Raw genomic sequence first — 18842 nt, forward strand, 5'->3', positions numbered from 1 at the left:
TCAAGTTAAAAAAAACTTTAAAAAGATCATATTAGAGAAGGTTTATATTTTATGATCAATATTCAAGCAACATACCACTTAGTCATCATTGTTTTGATATGGTCATCTGCAAACATTCTCAAGGCCATCGTTATTTCGGATTCAGTGGTCATAGTAAAGTTCTCCACACCTTCTGTATGATTCACTTGTACTGTAGGAATGATATCGTTTTGGTTGAAACCTCTTTACGTGTGGAGGTGTGGCAGTGCACCAAAACATTCAAATAAAACACTTTTTTTCAGTAAACGTAAGAAAGATTCGTTTTTTTTTGTTTCGTTTTTGTGTGCATTTTTATGTATTTGACAGAGACGTTGAGAGGAAAGGCAGAGAGACACAGGGGGAAGACATGCAGGAACTGGCCCAGACCGGAATGGAACCTGGGCCCCTGCGTTAAGGCCTTTTCCCAAGTGATACACACTCTACCTGGTGAAACACCGGGGTGCCCCTGAATAATGAGTTTAAACAACAGAAAAAGCACATTTTATTTTGGATCAATGAATTCAGAATCCAACCTTAGCTAAACATTCACTAATAATCAAGGCATGTTTTGTTCATACTTAAACTGCATTTCTGAAACTAACACTGTTGAGATAGGTCAGAGAGCTACCGCTCTGGCAGATACATTCTACAGAGTTTACAGGGATGGTTCACCCCAAAATCGAAAATTCATACATTTCCTCTGACTTGAAGTGCTGAGTAAGAGGAAAATTGAGTTGTAGAGTTTTGGAGGGTACGGTTGTAGAAATGTTTTTTTTCTTTCAAGGATAATGGAACTATCCTGGTCTTCACCACACTTTGTGCACAAAAATTGTCCAATCTGGTTCCATTATATTCGAGAGGTAGCCATATCTATGGCTGTTGCCTCCAAATCTGGGCAATTCACACCAAAACCATGTAGATGCAGTAATACAGGTAAGAAGATTTTTTTTCATTTGGGCAAACTGTCCGTTGAAGCACATCGCAATATAGGGTAGGAAAGAGGAGGTGCCGCCATCTACTGGCAGAGGGGCCACCCTCAATGATAATCGCTTGAACATTAAAGCTGGTGTAGGCAAGTTTTGCAAAGTTGGCTATTTTAGCTTCAATTCCAAACGATTCAAACCATAATATCCCATACCCTCCCTTCAAAGCCACTCCCACAAACACATGAACGTGCTGCCTGACTACAGAACTGCCGGGGGATGAGTCTAGTTAGTCCACACGAGAAAGAGCGCTTTTGAGAGCAGCATCTTTTTTGGGGTAATTACCCTATGTCGCATTCACATGTAAGAACACACACAACACTATGAACATAAACATGTCTAACATTAGTACTCACTACTTTCAAGATAGCATGTTAGTATTGGGAAATTCTATAATTGAGTTTTAAATGTCAGTTCTCGCCAGCGTGGAAAAGCATCACTGATATTTACTCTGGTTTTACTTCTTGCTAAATCCAATCTCTTTTTGCTAGTAGCCCTTTCAACTATTGTCTGTTTTCTCCTTCGTCTTTTAACTGTAAAATCTGGAACTGGATTTATTGCCTGTTCTTCCCCCGCCATTCTTGTGCCACCAGCTTTGTTGTTTAAGAATACCTTGGCCTAGCCTGGTTGAAAACTTCAGTAACACACATTGAGTGCAGGAGCAAAGTGCGCGCAGTTAGGTAGGTAAACAGACAGGTAGCCCATCCAATAATTAGTCTTGAAATGATCGTAATGATTTGTCGTGTTTATTACAGTCCTACGACAACCATATGTCAGATTTATTTCATATTACTGTCAAACCTTTAGATGTATTGGTTGCTATCAAGATGTGAAGTTTATTTAGGCTAATATGACAAAAAGTTCTTCTCAACAACATTGCCTACACCATCTTTAATATTTCATTAATGGAGCAAACTGCATTTGTTGCCATTAAATTGTATTATTTGTGGACAGTTGAAGAAAAAATTGTAAGTAAAATGTTGCTACTTATCTACTATAAGTATATTAATTAATTTATTATTACTTATTATTCCCTGTCCTGCAAGTTTGTGAATGATTTCGAATAGTTTGTCTAATACCAGCCAAGAGGGAATTAACAGACGTTTTATCAGGGTGGAATGCACCACGAGAGTGTATAGTAGGTTTAAACTCGTTCCAGATTAGACTACAGCATGTTAGTATTCACATTTGTTTCCAAAACACACACGCAAATAGACAGAACAAATCTTAGTCGTTGACGTCAAAGTAATGTAGAAAATAACTGACTGATTGCAAAACTAAATGATATAACCTGTCACATCCACAAACCTTTGAACAGATAAGAGTAAACCTTTTTAGTATTAGAAAACAAGAACCTACCGTAGAAACATTAGAACATACAATAACAATCTTAGACAAGAAGCACTTCTCAATATTTATAACTATGACCATTTTTGTAATAATAGTAATTTTATATATGTATTTCTATACAATTATTTGTACTCTTGTTAAAATACAAATTGGACATTATTATTTTCACCTGAACCTCAGCTCAGTAGCATTGTTCACGGGTCAGTAGAACAGTGATTGGTTTTATGCAGTGGACATTTCAACACAAGCTAAATGCCTAGTTATGTTGACCTTTTTATCCACTCGACTACTTTTGTTTGTATCAGTTCAATGTCATCCAGGAAAATGAGCTAGATCAAACATTCGTTCTTGTAGAGGGGATATGCATGGGAATTTATCAGCTAAGTGGAAGCTTATGGAATATAATTTTCTCAGTGAGAAAATAATCTTAAAATGTTAAACTGGTGGTTAGCTTTTTCAATAATTGAGTTAAGAAGTTATCTTGCATGACTTGTTATAAAGACATCCCAAGCACATAGAGACAAGTTGAGAATGATGAAAACATCCACTGTCTTAAATCTGATTATTGCAGTTCTTTACTTAAGCATACAGGAAAACTCTATCATTTTGGTCTTTATTTTGGCCACCAGTCCATCTTTTTTGTGATGGGATTCAGGGGTTAGCGGAACCCATTTTTAAATAACCCAAATTCTGTTTTGGCTGTTGGAATGCCCCACAGAGTTATAGCCACTGAGTCTGTTTTGGCAGGCTGTCAGAGTTGCAGGAGTGAGTAAGTAATAACCCACTGAGTAGCTACATCCCACATATACACACACACAGATAAGCCTACTGAGAAGGCGCCACTCACAGCTTAGCCCCCAGGCTTGGGGGTGACAGAACTGGCTGCTTGTTCATTCAGGCCTGCTGATCTGTGACTGTGTCCTGTATAGAAGTCACAGGTACCTTTCAGAGGACACTAGGAGGACATAGTTGCTTAGTGAAACCTGCTAGAGACTAAAGACTTTGTTATGGATACATCATGTATATGAATACGAATGTGCAACACACACACACACATACACACATACTAACATTTAGGTTATGACACTGCTCTTCTAGAACTACTGCGGCTCAGGCTGGCGGCACTGCTATTGCGAGAGAGACTGGGTGTAGTAGTAATAGAGAGGCTTGGCATGGTGGCAACAGAGAAGCTGGGCGTGGTGGCAATAGTGGGGGAGGGTTCATTGGGGCAGCCATACTGCAGGAGAATGTCGACACATTCCTGACTGCCTGCTTGACGTGCCAACGCAAGAGCTGATTGGCCCTGGGCATCACGACACCTCACATCACTGCCATACTGAAATAGAGGGAGAGTTTCAGCAAGTGACATCTACATCTAGCACGCAATATGGTGTGTGGGCCACACCCGATTCACCATATACATTCACCATATACTACATATAGTATATAGATATGACTTCTTTATATATAGATATACTATAGATATACTATATATACATACACCATATACATATTCACCATATGCATTCTGACTATATTTGTATGCCAGGAGGAAATGGCAAAAAATGTGAGGGATGAGGAAAAGAGGGAAGTTGACTTACCCAGATCAGAAGCTGCGTCATGACCACATCGGCCAGCTGGCATGCAGCTTGCAGGGCAGAGCACGAAGGCCGAGGGGCAAGGGGAGAGCTGGGGCTGTGGGCCTGTGCTCCAGGGGGGGCATTCATGTCCTCCTTTGTGCTGTGGGCCAGGAGGAGCAACAGCCGGGGGAGGTCACGCTCCGTCACTGCCGACAGCAGACGGGCATGGAGGGAGACTTCTGGGCGATCGTTGGGACTGGGTGTTAGAAGAGGCGCCACAAACAGCCTCTGCTCATACTTGGCCCTGATCCACGACTCTCGTTCTTCGCTGGAACAGCAGAGGAAGGGACAAGGTTACCATGGTACCAGCAGGTGTGACCACAAACAGGTACGTGAACGGTCAGACAACTTTACAACTCCCTCCCCTCCTATGCTATTACCAAACATGTATGAATGCAACTGCCTCACTTTCAGGTAATTTAACCACAATCAGAGTGGAATTAATCAACAGAATCTTATGCCATCCTTTCGTCCTTACCGGGTGGCATCAGGGGTGGGTTTGTGGCGACCCATGGTGCGCCCCTCCCAGATACTGTTGGCCAGGTGGTTGCCAATGGCGCTAAGTACTAATGTAAGCTCGCGTGGCAGGTCATCCAGATCCAGGGAGCGAACACGGGACAGGTGGGTGCCAAGGTTCCTGTGGATCCCTGAGCACTCGATGCAGATCAGAGCACCCAGGTTCAGACTGGCCCAGGTCGGGTCTGAGGGATGACAGAGCAATGTTTGGACAATTTAGATTTTAAGACATGGAATCAAGAGAATGGGAGGAAAGAGGTGAAAACGCTGACTCACTGGGTGCTTCACAGTCCACACAGAGGTTGTTGCCCTTTGCATTACGGATAGCCTGCAGAGCTACTGCCTCACTCTGGCTGTTCTTACGAGCCTGTGAAACGCGTCGACATGTCAGGTTGTCTCATTGATGTTGTCTGTGAATATTGTCTGATATTGTGTGTGTGTGTGCAAGGGGGCTTTTGCTTCCTTGCCTTGTTTTTGCTGCTCTCACACAGCTGCAGGCTGGCCAAGATCTGGCTTTCAATGGCCTGTACCCAGGAATCTCTCTCCTCCACACTCTGGGCCTCAAAGTGCCATGTCTGGCCCGTGCTCGAAACAATCAGGAAGTCAAAGTTATCCTCATCTGACAGAACAACACACAGACAGACTTTAGTTGCAAGTCAAGCACAGACAAGTAATTTGTGGTACACTCCAAGGATAAACCTTTTATCATAATGATCATGACTGATGGTACATTAGCTGCCCTGTCTCATTTTAGAGTATAACAAAACATATTTATCAATCACAGTGTGAATTACTTGAGGTATATGGTTCTACGTATATGGACAGGCTAGAATAGCAGTTAAACATTGATGGTGCGACATAAACAATTGAATTTAATAGCCCAGATACAAACACCTTGACAGGCACACAGACAGACATGTATACAGATTCTCATTACCTGTCTTGTTAATGTTTCTTAAGCTACCAAAGCTTTTCAGTTTCCACATTTTGCGCTTTGCTACCAGTTAGAAGAAAAAAGCAGAAGTCCCAGGGAAGCAGAAGAGACAGGGAGGAACAATAAGCAGAGGCGGATAAAGACATGAAGAGAAAATAGATCAAAGTGATAAAAGCAAGGCAGATCTTTTTTTGAAAGTAGGGATGAAATTGTCTGGCAGGGGTGGGCAAAGAACAATGACAGAAATAATTGCATTTACATGAATGTTCTTTTAATTTCTTTATTCTGTACAGCAATCTGTACTATACGTGAAAACATTATACTCATGTTGGGCTTGACATCATCCACTCTAAAGTGCGTGTACCGATGGCATATACCATAGAATGATTTACCTTCTGCTTGACCAATCTGTGCATCCCCCTTCTGGTTCATGCTTTTCTTCCTTCTGTGCTTTTTCCTGTCAATCATCGGGGAGGCAGGGAAACCCGTTTCTTTAGAAGATATGGGTCTAGACAGACCTTCAATGGAAGAGTCTACCATGGAAACACAAATCATACCATACGTTAACTAAAAAAGACAACTAAGATAATTTCTATAGTCTGCAGAGATATGTATTTGTTTCCTTACCAACACTTTGGGCCTTGTTGGAGAGTGTGGTGGGGCATCTTTCCACCCCTTTGTTCCCCCCAGGGGACAGCCCCCCCCGAATCCCTGCCCCTTCCTCCACTGGCAACAGACTGCTGACATTCACAGGGACTACAAAGTAGAAGACTCAACATAAGTATAGGCAACAAAAAGACAAGGCAAAAATAATAAACACATCACCCTAACCCAACTAGGCAAGAGAGTACTTCTGTTATACACATAACACCAACCACAATTAAGAGAGATGAGAGACATGTCTGCATAGACAACGTGGACATTTACGGCAGCAGACACATTCAGATTAAACAGAATGATATTTAAAAAGGATAGACTGAGAGACAGAGGCCATCCCCTGGCCCTCTTCACCTGAGCTGGTTCCCTCAGGACTCTGGACATCTTTGACAAGGCCATTGAGGCCTGGCGGAGGGCCACAGGCTGGAACGGCTCGAGGAGGGCGCTTCCCTGGCACCTTCACCGTTACCCTTAGCAGGTCCATCTCCTTCCCAGGGGTATTTTGCATGTAATCCTACCGGACAACAACACAAACAACCTGCTCTACAGACAATAATATGTTGCATTATATCCATTATCTCCCTACTTGTGAGATTCAGGCAACTGGAAACAGTTTAGCCCACCGTCATATCCTCCTCCAGATCAGTTGATAATAACAATTCTTATGATACTTGCTTACACCTGCATGGACTCACATTAACACTGGAGTGATAGGACAGCATGCCATTGTTAGACAGTGTGACGTATTTCTTCTTCCACTCCTTGTTGAGAGAGTTCCCACTACGTTTCAGCAATATGCTCTGGTCATGGAGAGAAGACAGAGGCAGAAACCTGGGTAAGTGTCATCCTAAACAAGGAGCAGTGAGAGTTATAGTGAGAGGAGTGAGAGTTAACGGCTATTTAACTTGCCTGTTTGATGGGGATGGAGCGCCCACTGCCTAGGTCTCCCTTAGGGTCTGAGCTCCTCTTCTCTGAGTCACTGCCCCTACGGCCCTGTAGGACACCCATGATACAACACACAACTTATATTACAAGTGAGAGAGAGATATTGGGCCTATGTGGTGGGATGAAAAAGGTACAGTGGAGAACAGCCCTAACATCAGGAGATCTGTGATGTCTAGCAGAGGATTGTTACCGCAAAACGTGAGGTGCGTCTGCGAGGGGCACTGCATACGGAACCTGGAGTGGCACTGCCCAGCCGCTCCCCTCCTGTTGCCCCCCCGATCTCTTTATGACTGATCACAGGAGTGGAGGGCAGGGAAGACGAGTAGTCACTGCTGTGACCACCGTTACTGGCCTGGGCGAGAGAGAAAGTGAGAGAGAGAGACAGACAGACAGAGAGACAGACAGAGAGAGAGAGAGAGAGAGAGAGAGAGAGAGAGAGAGAGAGAGAGAGAGAGAGAGAGAGAGAGAGAGAGAGAGAGAGAGAGAGAGAGAGAGAGAGAGAGAGAGAGGGGCAGGCATGAAGACAGACAGACAGACAGAGAGAGACTGTTAAAAGCAAAACAGGTGACAATTGAGCTGTGACTTATCACCGGAGACAAAACCTTAACTTCCGAGACTAGGCTACTGAAACTATTAGATGGAGGGTGATAAAACAACAGTTGTACAACAGTGTTACACTTCTGCACAAAACATAGATACCTAACACAGAGTGTTGTTGGATAACTAATCCAGAATGTTTCCAATCATGTTGTATGCAGTGCTAGGCCTCCTCTTTAATGGGGCAGTTTTCTGCTTCTCAAGTTCATTTTACAAGCCCTGGCATTTCGGGAGTTCCTGTTCAAAATTATTGTTCTGTAAGTACTACACTGGATAAATTGTGAAGTCAAATATATTATGTTCATAACAAAATAAACAGATTTGAATAAATGTCAGATTTCACTCAACCCATTGCTTGAGTTTATAAACTACCTAGAAAACAGGCTATGTAGCTAGTACTCCCCACTTTCAGATATATCTCACATTCATTTCACAAGTTTATATCAAGCTTCATATCAGTATGTCTAGTATGTATCATTATGTGTAGGTTAGACTACCATCTAACTTGCAGTCAAAAGCTTTCCATCGCTAAGAACATTCTTTTTAAAAGCATTAGTGCTCAGGAGGATATGGTTATTGATGCCTTCATACCTGCCCTGGGAAGACTCCTGACACAGGGGTGGAGCCTCCAGAGTGACTAGGTGAGTTAGGAAGGGATTTGCAAGAAGCCAGGAGAGCAGCTTGCTTCTTAACGGCCATTATTTTCTGAGCAGCTACAGTTGAGATAGGAAAGAAATCAAAAGAAAAGAGTTTTGAATTCAATCGTATTTTTGGAAGCTGACTTGAAGACTACACATTCAGAGGTAAGATGACGTACCCTCAGTAAACACTCGATTCACGTTGAGGCCGTAGGTAGCGCAGGTCTCGTAGTAGGTACAACGCCTCACATCTGAACACAGCTGCCGTGCCCTGGCATCCTCGATCACTCGCGGGTTGGTGCTGCTGATCTTATCTAGATGGAAAGCACTAGTCAACATAGAATCCCTTGAAAAAAGTTCCAAATTAAAATAATATATTTTAATTGTGTGCTTGCATCAGTTGGTGTGTATGTCTTACCCTGGGTGCCCACCACTATGAAGGGAATCTCTGTTATGTTGCGATGGATGCTCAGCTGGCTGTAATTCTTATATACTTCCTGGAAACTGGCCTCATTCTCCAGACTGAACACTAAGATCACCCCATCCACCCATCTGGAAAACTGTCAATGAGAGATGTCGTAAGAGTAGGGAGATGTAAAAGGAGGACATATCCATAAACTGTCCCTGCCAGTGAGTCTCAGTGGCAACCATATACACACCTGTTCATCTAGGGGTCCTGTCTCTTCTCTGATCAGTAACAGGTGGCTCTGTCCATCAATCAGCACCTCTTTCTTGTACCTTCCCCCTGAGGGAAGCAAGACAAAGGGGTTTTACACTTGTATGCTGACTGTACGTTGGTAGAACCTGTTCAGTAACCTGTTTACCACAGTAATGGTTTGTTTATTGAAAGTGACGTTCCAACCAACCATCAGGATTCTCCAGGGGGAGATAACTGCCAGTCATGTGTCTGTGGACCAAGGCTGACTTTCCGCTGCGGAGACCTCCTAAAACTCCCTGGACAAACACACACACACGAACAGACCTCACATCTTTAACTGCCATTTATGTTGGCTGTTTGTTATTTTCCTCAGAATAATCAATATACTATTACTGATACACCCTTCATGTTGCCACCATCTCAAGTCAATTGAGAAGGATTGAGTTAAACAACTCTTACCAAACGAAGCTCTTGAACAGTTCGACTGAAGGTCCATTCTTGACTGTTGGCACATGCCGCTGCCAAGCAAAAGCAAAGGAAAAGGTAGGGGTGTACAGGGAAAGGGAGAGAGAAACAGACAGATTCAAATATATGGTCAGTGCTGTGATCTCCTGTCAATTGATGGTGATCGGCAGGAAAACTTTAAAAGTCCCTAGCTGTCTTGCTCTACATTATGCCATTTTGAGTGGCCACTCCTTCTGCAGTGTCTGTTTGCATGTGTCCTGTATGTGTGTGTGTCCCATACGTGCCCTGTCATATGTCCAGATGGCACAGACCAGAGTGTTGGGGGGGGGGAAACAAAGAGAGAGAGAGAGAGAGAGAGAGAGAGAGAGAGAGAGAGAGAGAGAGAGAGAGAGAGAGAGAGAGAGAGAGAGAGAGAGAGAGAGAGAGAGAGAGAGAGAGAGAGAGAGAGAGAGAGAGAGAGAGAGAGGGGCAGGCATGAAGACAGACAGACAGAGAGAGACTGTTAAAAGCAAAACAGGTGACAATTGAGCTGTGACTTATCACCGGAGACAAAACCTTAACTTCCGAGACTAGGCTACTGAAACTATTAGATGGAGGGTGATAAAACAACAGTTGTACAACAGTGTTACACTTCTGCACAAAACATAGATACCTAACACAGAGTGTTGTTGGATAACTAATCCAGAATGTTTCCAATCATGTTGTTTGCAGTGCTAGGCCTCCTCTTTAATGGGGCAGTTTTCTGCTTCTCAAGTTCATTTTACAAGCCCTGGCATTTCGGGAGTTCCTGTTCAAAATTATTGTTCTGTAAGTACTACACTGGATAAATTGTGAAGTCAAATATATTATGTTCATAACAAAATAAACAGATTTGAATAAATGTCAGATTTCACTCAACCCATTGCTTGAGTTTATAAACTCAGAGAGAGAGAGAGAGAGAGAGAAAGAGAGAGAGGGTGTATAGTGGAGGTGGAGTGAAAATTAATTGCAGTCTCAGTGGGACTGCAGGAGTGAAGCTCAGGTTCATTAGCAGCTCTGTAGATGGAGACAGAATGTGCCAGTGTGTGTGTGTTTGTGTGGGTGTGTGTGTTTAAAACTGCAACATGCTCTATGTAAGGTGAAACAACTCATTCATACTTCATTGAACTTTCCAATAAATTCCTATACATTTTCAAAGCATGAACCTGATGAAGGAAAGGTTTGAGAGAAGAAAAAAACAAGTCTTTTTGACCAGATTTACTTATGATATTTTCACAACATCTCCTAAAGATGCTAAACATGTATAGGGAGCAAGGAGTTGCTAATAATAGGTGACTGTCAATGAGAAAAAAAGATAAACAAGGGAACCATCATGCTGCATGACACAAAGGGAAAACACTGTGACTATGTTCAACATGCCTCATGGGGATATTTGCGATCAATGAAGGAAAAAACTCTAATGGACAGATTCAGAAGACTAAAGAACACATGTACTCTAAAAGCATGTGACATTCCTCTACATGGGTATGTGAGCAGTAGAATTCCATGCCCAAAAGAGAATGAGACTGATGGTGTTCTGGAGTCCCCTGTTTAACCAAAATGAATTTCTTAGCACAGGCACTTGAAACCAATACATGAAAATGGACGATAGAAGATTTATAGGCTTATTCCTAATGCTTGCAGGGCAGAGCTGCACACACAAAGACACGCGTACACACAAGCCGACACCACATCAATCAAATAAACCGTGAAACATCAGTGAATCAGCCTAACCTCAGACAGAGTGTGTCTCTTTTATACACTGGACCCCTCTGTAAAGTCACAACAGATGGTGGCTCTGCAGTGCTCTGAGCACAGGCCACACCTCACAGGCCACACCTCAGTGACAACATGGACCAAGCCACCTCTTCCTCCTCCTCTACCACTGGATATACATTTTAACTCTAAACCCCTCTTACCCTTTCCAATTCCCAATCCAATCCCATCAATCTGTATCTCACAACCCCATTTCCCTCTCTCCTTCTCCCTACCTCCCCCCTCTCTTTTCAGCGTCATCCCACAGACCAAATAGCATCTCCTGCTTCTTGCTGTTGCCATGGCAACCCCTCTTCCAGAAACTGCCTGTCCACACAATGCATACTCTCATGCATACAGCGGTGTGTGTGAACAAATTCACACGCATGCAAACACACACTGACATACAGTACATGCAAGTTATTATACCCATATATGATGTTGGAAATGCTACAGTGAATGGTTAACCCAATTAAGGGCTTAGATGGTGGTATATCAAATAAATATGGATGATAAAGGTAAATTGCTAGAAAATATTTTAACAGATAAAATGTGTACTAAGATATTGATATTCTGTATATTTTACCTATTGTCAATATGCAATTATTCTTTGATCACTATGTTGGATAAAGCATCTGAATATACTTTTCTACAAAGTTTCAAATGTTACATTCTAAATTAGTTATTCAGTTCTCATAAGCTCAGCCACAATGTCAAGTTACTGAGTGAAAGGGTTCCATTCGGACATTAATTAAATCTCCACAGAGAAAGCAGGAAGTGTCCTTTCCGTGTTCCCTTACCCCCAACTCCCCCTTTCTCTCCCCTCTTCTATTCCTCAGAAGAACACAGCTCTGTGTACTCCCACCCTTAATTATTCATGTCCACTTACGCCTGACAAATTATTCAACACTTACACCAATCCTACATCCTGCTTCATCACACATGTCCAAAAAAATCATTAGAATAAGTAACGTTTGAATATTCCCTCCATTAAGTACCTTTTCTGACTTTTCGGACAATCCTCAGAAGTAGTACAAGTTAAAGCTTTTGAAGTTGTAGTTACTTACTCAACCTTCCTAGAGATGAATATCACATTCCTGCATTATCCGGCACCATTTTTCAATTGTAATTTTATTCCTGCTCTAGAAGTATAGACTCAATTTATTCCCCAAAGGGCTTCTAAACTACTGGATAAAAGACTACTTTAGTGAAATAAGAGAAAGGTGGGGGTTACTAATGACCAGGCAAAGGCTTACCCATCCGAGATCAGCTATCTTTACCACATCCTTATGTTTAAGCTGTATAGTACAAAAGTGAGGTTTACCCAAGTACAGTGATGGACGATCCTATGGATTGAATCCTATCAGCAGGACTAATACAGCCAGTTGGGGTCACTTAAAAGACGAAGGGAGTAACTTTGTGGCATGTCATTGGCTTTTAGTGGCTTGGCCCAACCTGTGTGTGTATGTGGTGTGAGATGTATGCCTGTGTGTGTGTATGCTGGAGGGTCTTACCATCCTCCTCACTCGACCCTCTCTGTATTGGTGTATAGAGAGGGGGAGCAGTGTTGGAGCTGGGGGGCACAGGGGTGCTTTTGGTGAAGATCCCACTGATGAACTTCAACATTTTGCGGTCGCGAGGCGGGGCACGCTGGCTTGTGCCACCCTCCTTTCCTTTTTTCAGGTCCTCAGACAACAAATGTAGGTCACTGTTGTCCAGGGTGCGACTCTTGCCCTTTCTCTGGGGCTTGGTGTTGGGAGGTGCAGGAAGAGAGGTTGACACGGTCTTCATCTTATCCCCCCGCGGGCTGTCCCTTGTCACCACACCAGTCAACCCTCCCACTATGGGTGCCCCCGTACGTATGAGGGTGGCCCTGCCATCGCTGTCTGCCCAAGATGCTCTGTAAGGCCCCAGGGCAGCCGTCGCAGATGTCATAGGAGAGCGATCCCCAACGCGGTTGTCCTTGCGGTCAAGGCTCTTGGCAGAAGGAGGTACACTCTGATTGGCTTCTCGAAGTTCTCGACGGCTCATGGCCCCGGCCCCTGCGTGTGACCTCATCAGGACCTCAGACCTCTGGCTGACATGAGGTTGATCAGAAATGGGCATGCTCAGATGGGAGCGACCCCCATTGGGCTCGCCTCCCTCTTCACCCCTCAGGAACAGAATGGGCGGATCCCTGTAAAGTTCTGTCTTGGGGCGGGATCCATCCTTCCTCAGGCCCCCTTCAGAGTAAAGCCCTCCATAGGCTTTCACCGACTCTTTAACAGGTAATAAGGGAGGGTCCTTAAATTTCCCGACCAACATGTTATCTTTTGAGGGTCCAAAGCCATGACTGTCTCTTATCTCACGTTTTCCCCTTTCTTGGACAGGACCACAATAGCTGACTTCCTCCTGCTCCTCCTCTTCAATCTCCGTATTATCATCTCCTTCAAACTCAGCACATGCACATTCTCCTTCAACCTCAGTGGTCCTGCTAACTTCTTCCTCCACCTCTTCCTCAGGATCCCCTGCTTGCCTCCTGGGTATTGGGGTCTTCTCATCTCCTGGCACAGGCTCAACCTTGACCAAGGTGAGGGAGATGAGGTAGGTGGTACGTCTCTGAAGTGTGCCCGCGTGGCTCATGAGGGCGGCAGACTTCAGCGCAGTAGCGCCCACGCTTTGACCCAGACAGATTCACAGGTCACACTCATGGCAAACAGGAAGAAGCTTGAGGCCTCATTTAATCCTACCTCACTTTCTCTCAACAGATCTGTGACCAGTGGTCTTTCCAGTCTCCTCCTCTGTCCCTCACAGTTCACCCTTTACGTATTTTGCTTATTCTCCGTAAGATTGATGATTTCCACACTCCAAATTCAGAGAAAATGTTTTCCTCATTGTTGATGTATCAGCTTTTAGAGTGAATTTGTCTGATTCATTATGAAATGGTGTCATCAGAATCAACAAATGAACTTGGTGCATTCATCCATAAAAACGGTGCTCCACTCCGCAAAAGACAAGAGGATGGTTTGCTTCAGGCAAGTGGCTTCAATATGTAGACTTTTCTTTAGACCATTTCTTCATTTGTATTGAGGGGTATCCACCATATCTCTTCATGCTGCTGTGACATTCCCCAGTGTTCCCTGTGTTCTAGAAATAATGTGTTACGTATCCACCTATTCCACTCTCAATAACACTGAAGCATATTTACTGTGGTAAGGACTTTAGGTTATCAAGCAAAGACAAACCTGTTTGAAGGTAAATAAAACCAAATTGAAATCATTCTTATGTCACAAAGCGTGTGGCTTTGAGAGTCTTCTTCTGATAGCATGTGAGGCAAAGACACGCATTCATGTCATGCATGAATCATGTAAGCACACTGCGTAGATCAACGAGGTTGAAAACATCCATTGTAATGACTCCAGAGTGGAAAAGGATATTTGGATTGCAGATTGCAGAATGCTTCTGCCTGTATCCCTCCTCTGTACAGGAGCTCTCGTCGGTCCTAGTCTCCTCCGAGTGTCTCAGCCAATTAGCAAGTCAATAAAATGTGTCTGTGAGGCAGAGCGAATACACCAGCTCAGCCCAGCCCCTCCTCCTCTGCTCACAGCAGTCACTGCCTTCAGCCCCCTACTCTGCTAGCCACCATTAGATCTCCGCTAGCCCTGCTCCAGCTGCAGGAGGATGGAGGGAGAAGGCTCCTAGGTATGGGTGAAGCACCCAAAGAGATGGTTGTTCTCTGTCCGGCTGACACGGTCTGAGACTCGTGTCTGAGCAACCCAAAAAATGGAGGAAGAAACCTCTGCCTCCTCCTACCCATCCCTGATTCTCTCCTTTCTCTCTCTCTCTCTCTCTCTCTCTCTCTCTCCCTCTCCTTTTCGTATAGCAATCTTTGGGCAGCTCCGGCTCTCTGTCGCTCTACCTCAAATACACACTCCCCCTCCCCTTCTGTCTTTTCAGAAAAAGGGAGAAAGCAATGATGCACAGGGAAAGAAATACGTCACATAGATGAATGAAAGAAGAGGACGGAAGGAAATAATTGACTAAATGAACAGGGGAGTTTGGAAAGAGGGACAAAAAAGTATAAATGAATTAACAGGTTAAAAAGCTAAATTAGAGGAGGGTTGGAGTATGGGAGAGGAAAAGAGGAAAGGGTGGAAAAGGTGACAGGATGAAGAATGTGAGAGGTGATGAAAGCAGAAGGTGGGAGAGAGGATAGGACTACCAAGGAGAACAGGAAAATCCCAACGGTAAGAGAATTAAGGCTAGATATAACGAGAACAAAATTATTATATTAACATAGCTCTTAAGCCTCTCCTTTTCTAGCAGTCATCAGGTTAATTTCCCACATTCCTATTGGAGTGGCAACCATTCCTATTGCACCCTTTTCAGCTGTGAGCAGAGAGCTAGCCACAGCGTGCTCACCTCCCCCACCCCTGCTTCTCCTTCACGTGCAGGGAGCTTGCCTGTTACCAAGGTGTTAACGTCTTACAGTAAGCAGTCACTTCTCTGTCTCCCTCGCTCTGGCACTCCCTTTATCTGTGGGTATACAATATATATCCTGTATGTTGCCCTGTAATTGTCTTGCATTACTTAGCGATCTTACTTAGCAAGTGTGTGTGTCCTAAAGAAGGCAACTGTAATTGTTTACAATATTCTGTTCTATATTGTATTTAAAATGAATTATATGATGTAAGTTAACTGTATTCTCTTCAATCTAGCAATAATATACTGAGTGTTCGACCTCATCATCTGCATCAACAAAATGTAGATTCTAGGAATAACAACCCAACGCTACTGTCCCCGTGCTAAACGGACAGCTGACGCACATCTGTGTTTTTCTGTAATCTCCAGCGTCAGAGAATATCAGTCTTCTTGAGGTGTGACCTCCAACTTAAATGTTTTTTCAAACATTGTGTAATTCCACTTTCCAACATTGGCATTACAATATTCTATTCAGAATTATTAAAATGTTTTATGTAACTATGCCTGACTCACTAACTCGTAGTGACGAATAATATTCTGTCATGAAGTGAGAGGTAGGTTTGAGTGTGTGTGGTAGAGGAAGGGGTTTGAGAATATTTCAATGGCAATCAAAATTTGACACACAGAGATATAGACACTGCAATGCACATAGCATGATGTATAACACAGACAGTGAGTCAGAATTATGTCTGCTTGCCATGACATAGAAGAAGAAAGATCCATCCTGCGACATACAGGATGGGGGGGTGGGGGGGGGGGGGTACGGTGAACTTGGTAAAATCAATCCTAATATAAGAGAAAAGGCTATGTGGCCTCAAGGGAAACATTTTTTTTTAAACTTAAATTATGTTGCAATGGAAGTACAACTTGATCTGCAGTAGAGGAAGTCAACGACATGAATAACAAAGAAGTACTGATTATCAAGCAGCAAAGGCCTAAGTCATTTGTAAGAGAAGTATACAGGAAGTCAACCCCAGATCTGTGTTGCTACAGTATATATCTCTTAGACAGGAAGTGGCTCAGAAGAAAGACAGTGAAAAATAGAGCCAGCAAGGCATTCTATACTGCCATGAAAACCTCATCAGTGGCACATTATCAGTAACCACAACTTACAGACAACTGCGCATTATCATTATACTGAATGCAATTCTTATGCAAAACTCTTATTACTGTTTGGTATCCAAATGCTACTCAAAGGTGAATAGTAATAACTGTGGCTAAATACATTACGTCATATCACTTTTTAGACTCACTAGTTAATGAGTTATAACTGGTAGAATTGGTGAAAAGGTTCAAGATTCAATCATTTTTGTATTTTAGGAAGAAGAAAGGGTTTTGTCATTTGGAATCAAAGTAGTATGACAAGGTAGTCCATCAGATCCATAACAGCAGTATGTCAACAAATGATTGATTATTAAGACATAATTTTCCACCACTACACACTACATGTACAGTACATACCAGTACAAAGCATGTAAGATTAGCTTAATGATCGCAATAAATTATTATAGAAATACTGTACACTGTACTATACATTTTTTACATTATGTTTATGCTAAAAAATAAAAAAAATAAAAAAGCACTTGCTCTCTTGCATCGAACAGAACACATTCTGAGCCATGGTCGGGAACTGAATTGTCGTTTCATTGGTCCTTTTGACCTAGCTAGACAACAATCTATCTTTCAGACCATATCTTGTCTAGTCACTTTGGTGTCACAGGTATAATAATATGACAACAGGATATTATAATCTGAATACAGAAAGAATTACACATTCTCCAGCTGGGTGTGGACATGAGCTGGGGCTGTTACAAAATATTTTTAGGGTGGATGTTAGTTAAGCAGTAAACTGCAAATGGGACTTCCACTTTTTTGTAGAAAGCAGCAAGATAAAAACATAAATAACACAAGTCTCAGACTCTTTGATCTACTGTTGAGTCAAAATAACAGTTTAAAAAAAACACACTATATTTAGGTTTGTTTGAAATCTAGTTGTCTTCTCTCTATGTTGATAGAGGCCCTTATCAGACTGAGAGAACAACTAAGTAGAAAGCATTGTCTCATCTCAGTTTAAAACATGCATTGTGAAAATTGTTAAATTGATTGTATGTGAGCATGTATGTATTGAGTACAAAATATCAATGGAACAGAGAAAGTGATTACCTATGGAAGCTTAACTGACATTTTAATGTCAAAAAGATAGAGAAAATGGTGAACACAATGTCTTCTTAAAGAAAAGACAACAGGGCAAGCACAAGCTGTTCTGGGTTTGTCTTTGGAATATTAGACAGCTTTTTACTGATCATTTATCACCTACTACTTGGTATGCAATAGAAATCGCGGTGCATTGTGAAGTACACATAGGCCTGATGCTATGCTGATTAACATTGGTGTACTTCACCCAGGTGCTCAAAAAACAACAAAACATTCATTCAAATAAACCTCCAATGGTGTGCTATCAGTGATATGTTGAAAGATGAAAAGCCTTGCCTGCATCAAAGAGACAGTTGGTGCAACAGCATCGTTCCTGTATGTGCCGGCATTCTCTCACCTTGGATGCTGTGAAGGTAAACCTTTAGACCGGAACGCATCTGCTGATCATCTACCCTCTCGAGTTGTTTAAACAGTTTGGCAAAGTTGGCCTTCATGGACTCGTGCCGCTTTACCTCAGCCCGAATTGCGTTGGACTTGAAGATATTTTGGTTGTTCATCTCAGCACTTGACCGTGTCTTTACTCACTTTAGACGAAAATAATACATTATTTGTTGATATGCGAAATTCTACTCATCTACTTCAACCGACCCATATTATCCAACACACTCCTTTCACCCCTTGATCGTCCAAATTATAAATTTGTATAAAAAAAAAACAAAAAACTAAACACTTTTGGTCCATCATTCAAGTGTCTGCGAAAGAACTTCCCAATGCATGTATTATTGTCAAATTACTTCCTTATTTAAAAGCCTATCGGCCTGCATCATCTGTTTTGCTACTACCACAAACAGAACTGACACCTGGTGGAGCTGGGCCAAATTTACAGCAAACTTTAGATAGGCTGTAGTAACATTATTTTAGACATGTATGTATGTAATAGTATTTTGGTATAACATGAGGGCTTTGTTGACTTTAGCAGCACCACAATTTGTATCTAAACTAGACTAAATTTACATGAAATTAATTTAGCAGAGGCATTTATCCAAACCGACA

The 18842-nt window shown here is 42.6% G+C and overlaps 1 protein-coding gene across 4 annotated transcripts; it reads right to left on the reverse strand.

Moving 5' to 3' along the window:
- Positions 1 to 503: 503 nt before the first annotated feature.
- Positions 504 to 18619, reverse strand: LOC124470703 (arf-GAP with GTPase, ANK repeat and PH domain-containing protein 2-like). 4 transcript variants are annotated; one of them, XM_047024698.1, is made up of 19 exons: positions 18187 to 18619; positions 9396 to 9454; positions 9145 to 9232; positions 8938 to 9023; positions 8697 to 8838; positions 8458 to 8592; positions 8232 to 8353; positions 7234 to 7395; positions 7008 to 7091; positions 6794 to 6898; positions 6453 to 6612; positions 6069 to 6197; positions 5834 to 5974; positions 5445 to 5504; positions 4975 to 5126; positions 4784 to 4874; positions 4470 to 4692; positions 3953 to 4259; positions 504 to 3687 (listed from the first exon to the last, which is right to left on the reverse strand). In XM_047024698.1, the coding sequence occupies exons 1-19, from the start codon at positions 18344 to 18346 to the stop codon at positions 3430 to 3432; spliced, it is 2664 nt and encodes an 887-aa protein (XP_046880654.1). In that variant the 5' UTR covers positions 18347 to 18619; the 3' UTR covers positions 504 to 3429. The 4 variants fall into 4 exon arrangements, with proteins under 4 accessions (XP_046880654.1, XP_046880653.1, XP_046880650.1 ...); XM_047024697.1 differs by lacking the exon at positions 5445 to 5504 and having other exon boundaries at positions 18187 to 18617; XM_047024694.1 differs by lacking the exons at positions 5445 to 5504; positions 18187 to 18619 and adding an exon at positions 12689 to 15436.
- Between the last annotated feature and the right edge of the window lie 223 nt (positions 18620 to 18842).

Source organism: Hypomesus transpacificus, chromosome 9, assembly GCF_021917145.1.
Source record: "Hypomesus transpacificus isolate Combined female chromosome 9, fHypTra1, whole genome shotgun sequence".
NCBI lineage: Eukaryota > Metazoa > Chordata > Actinopteri > Osmeriformes > Osmeridae > Hypomesus > Hypomesus transpacificus.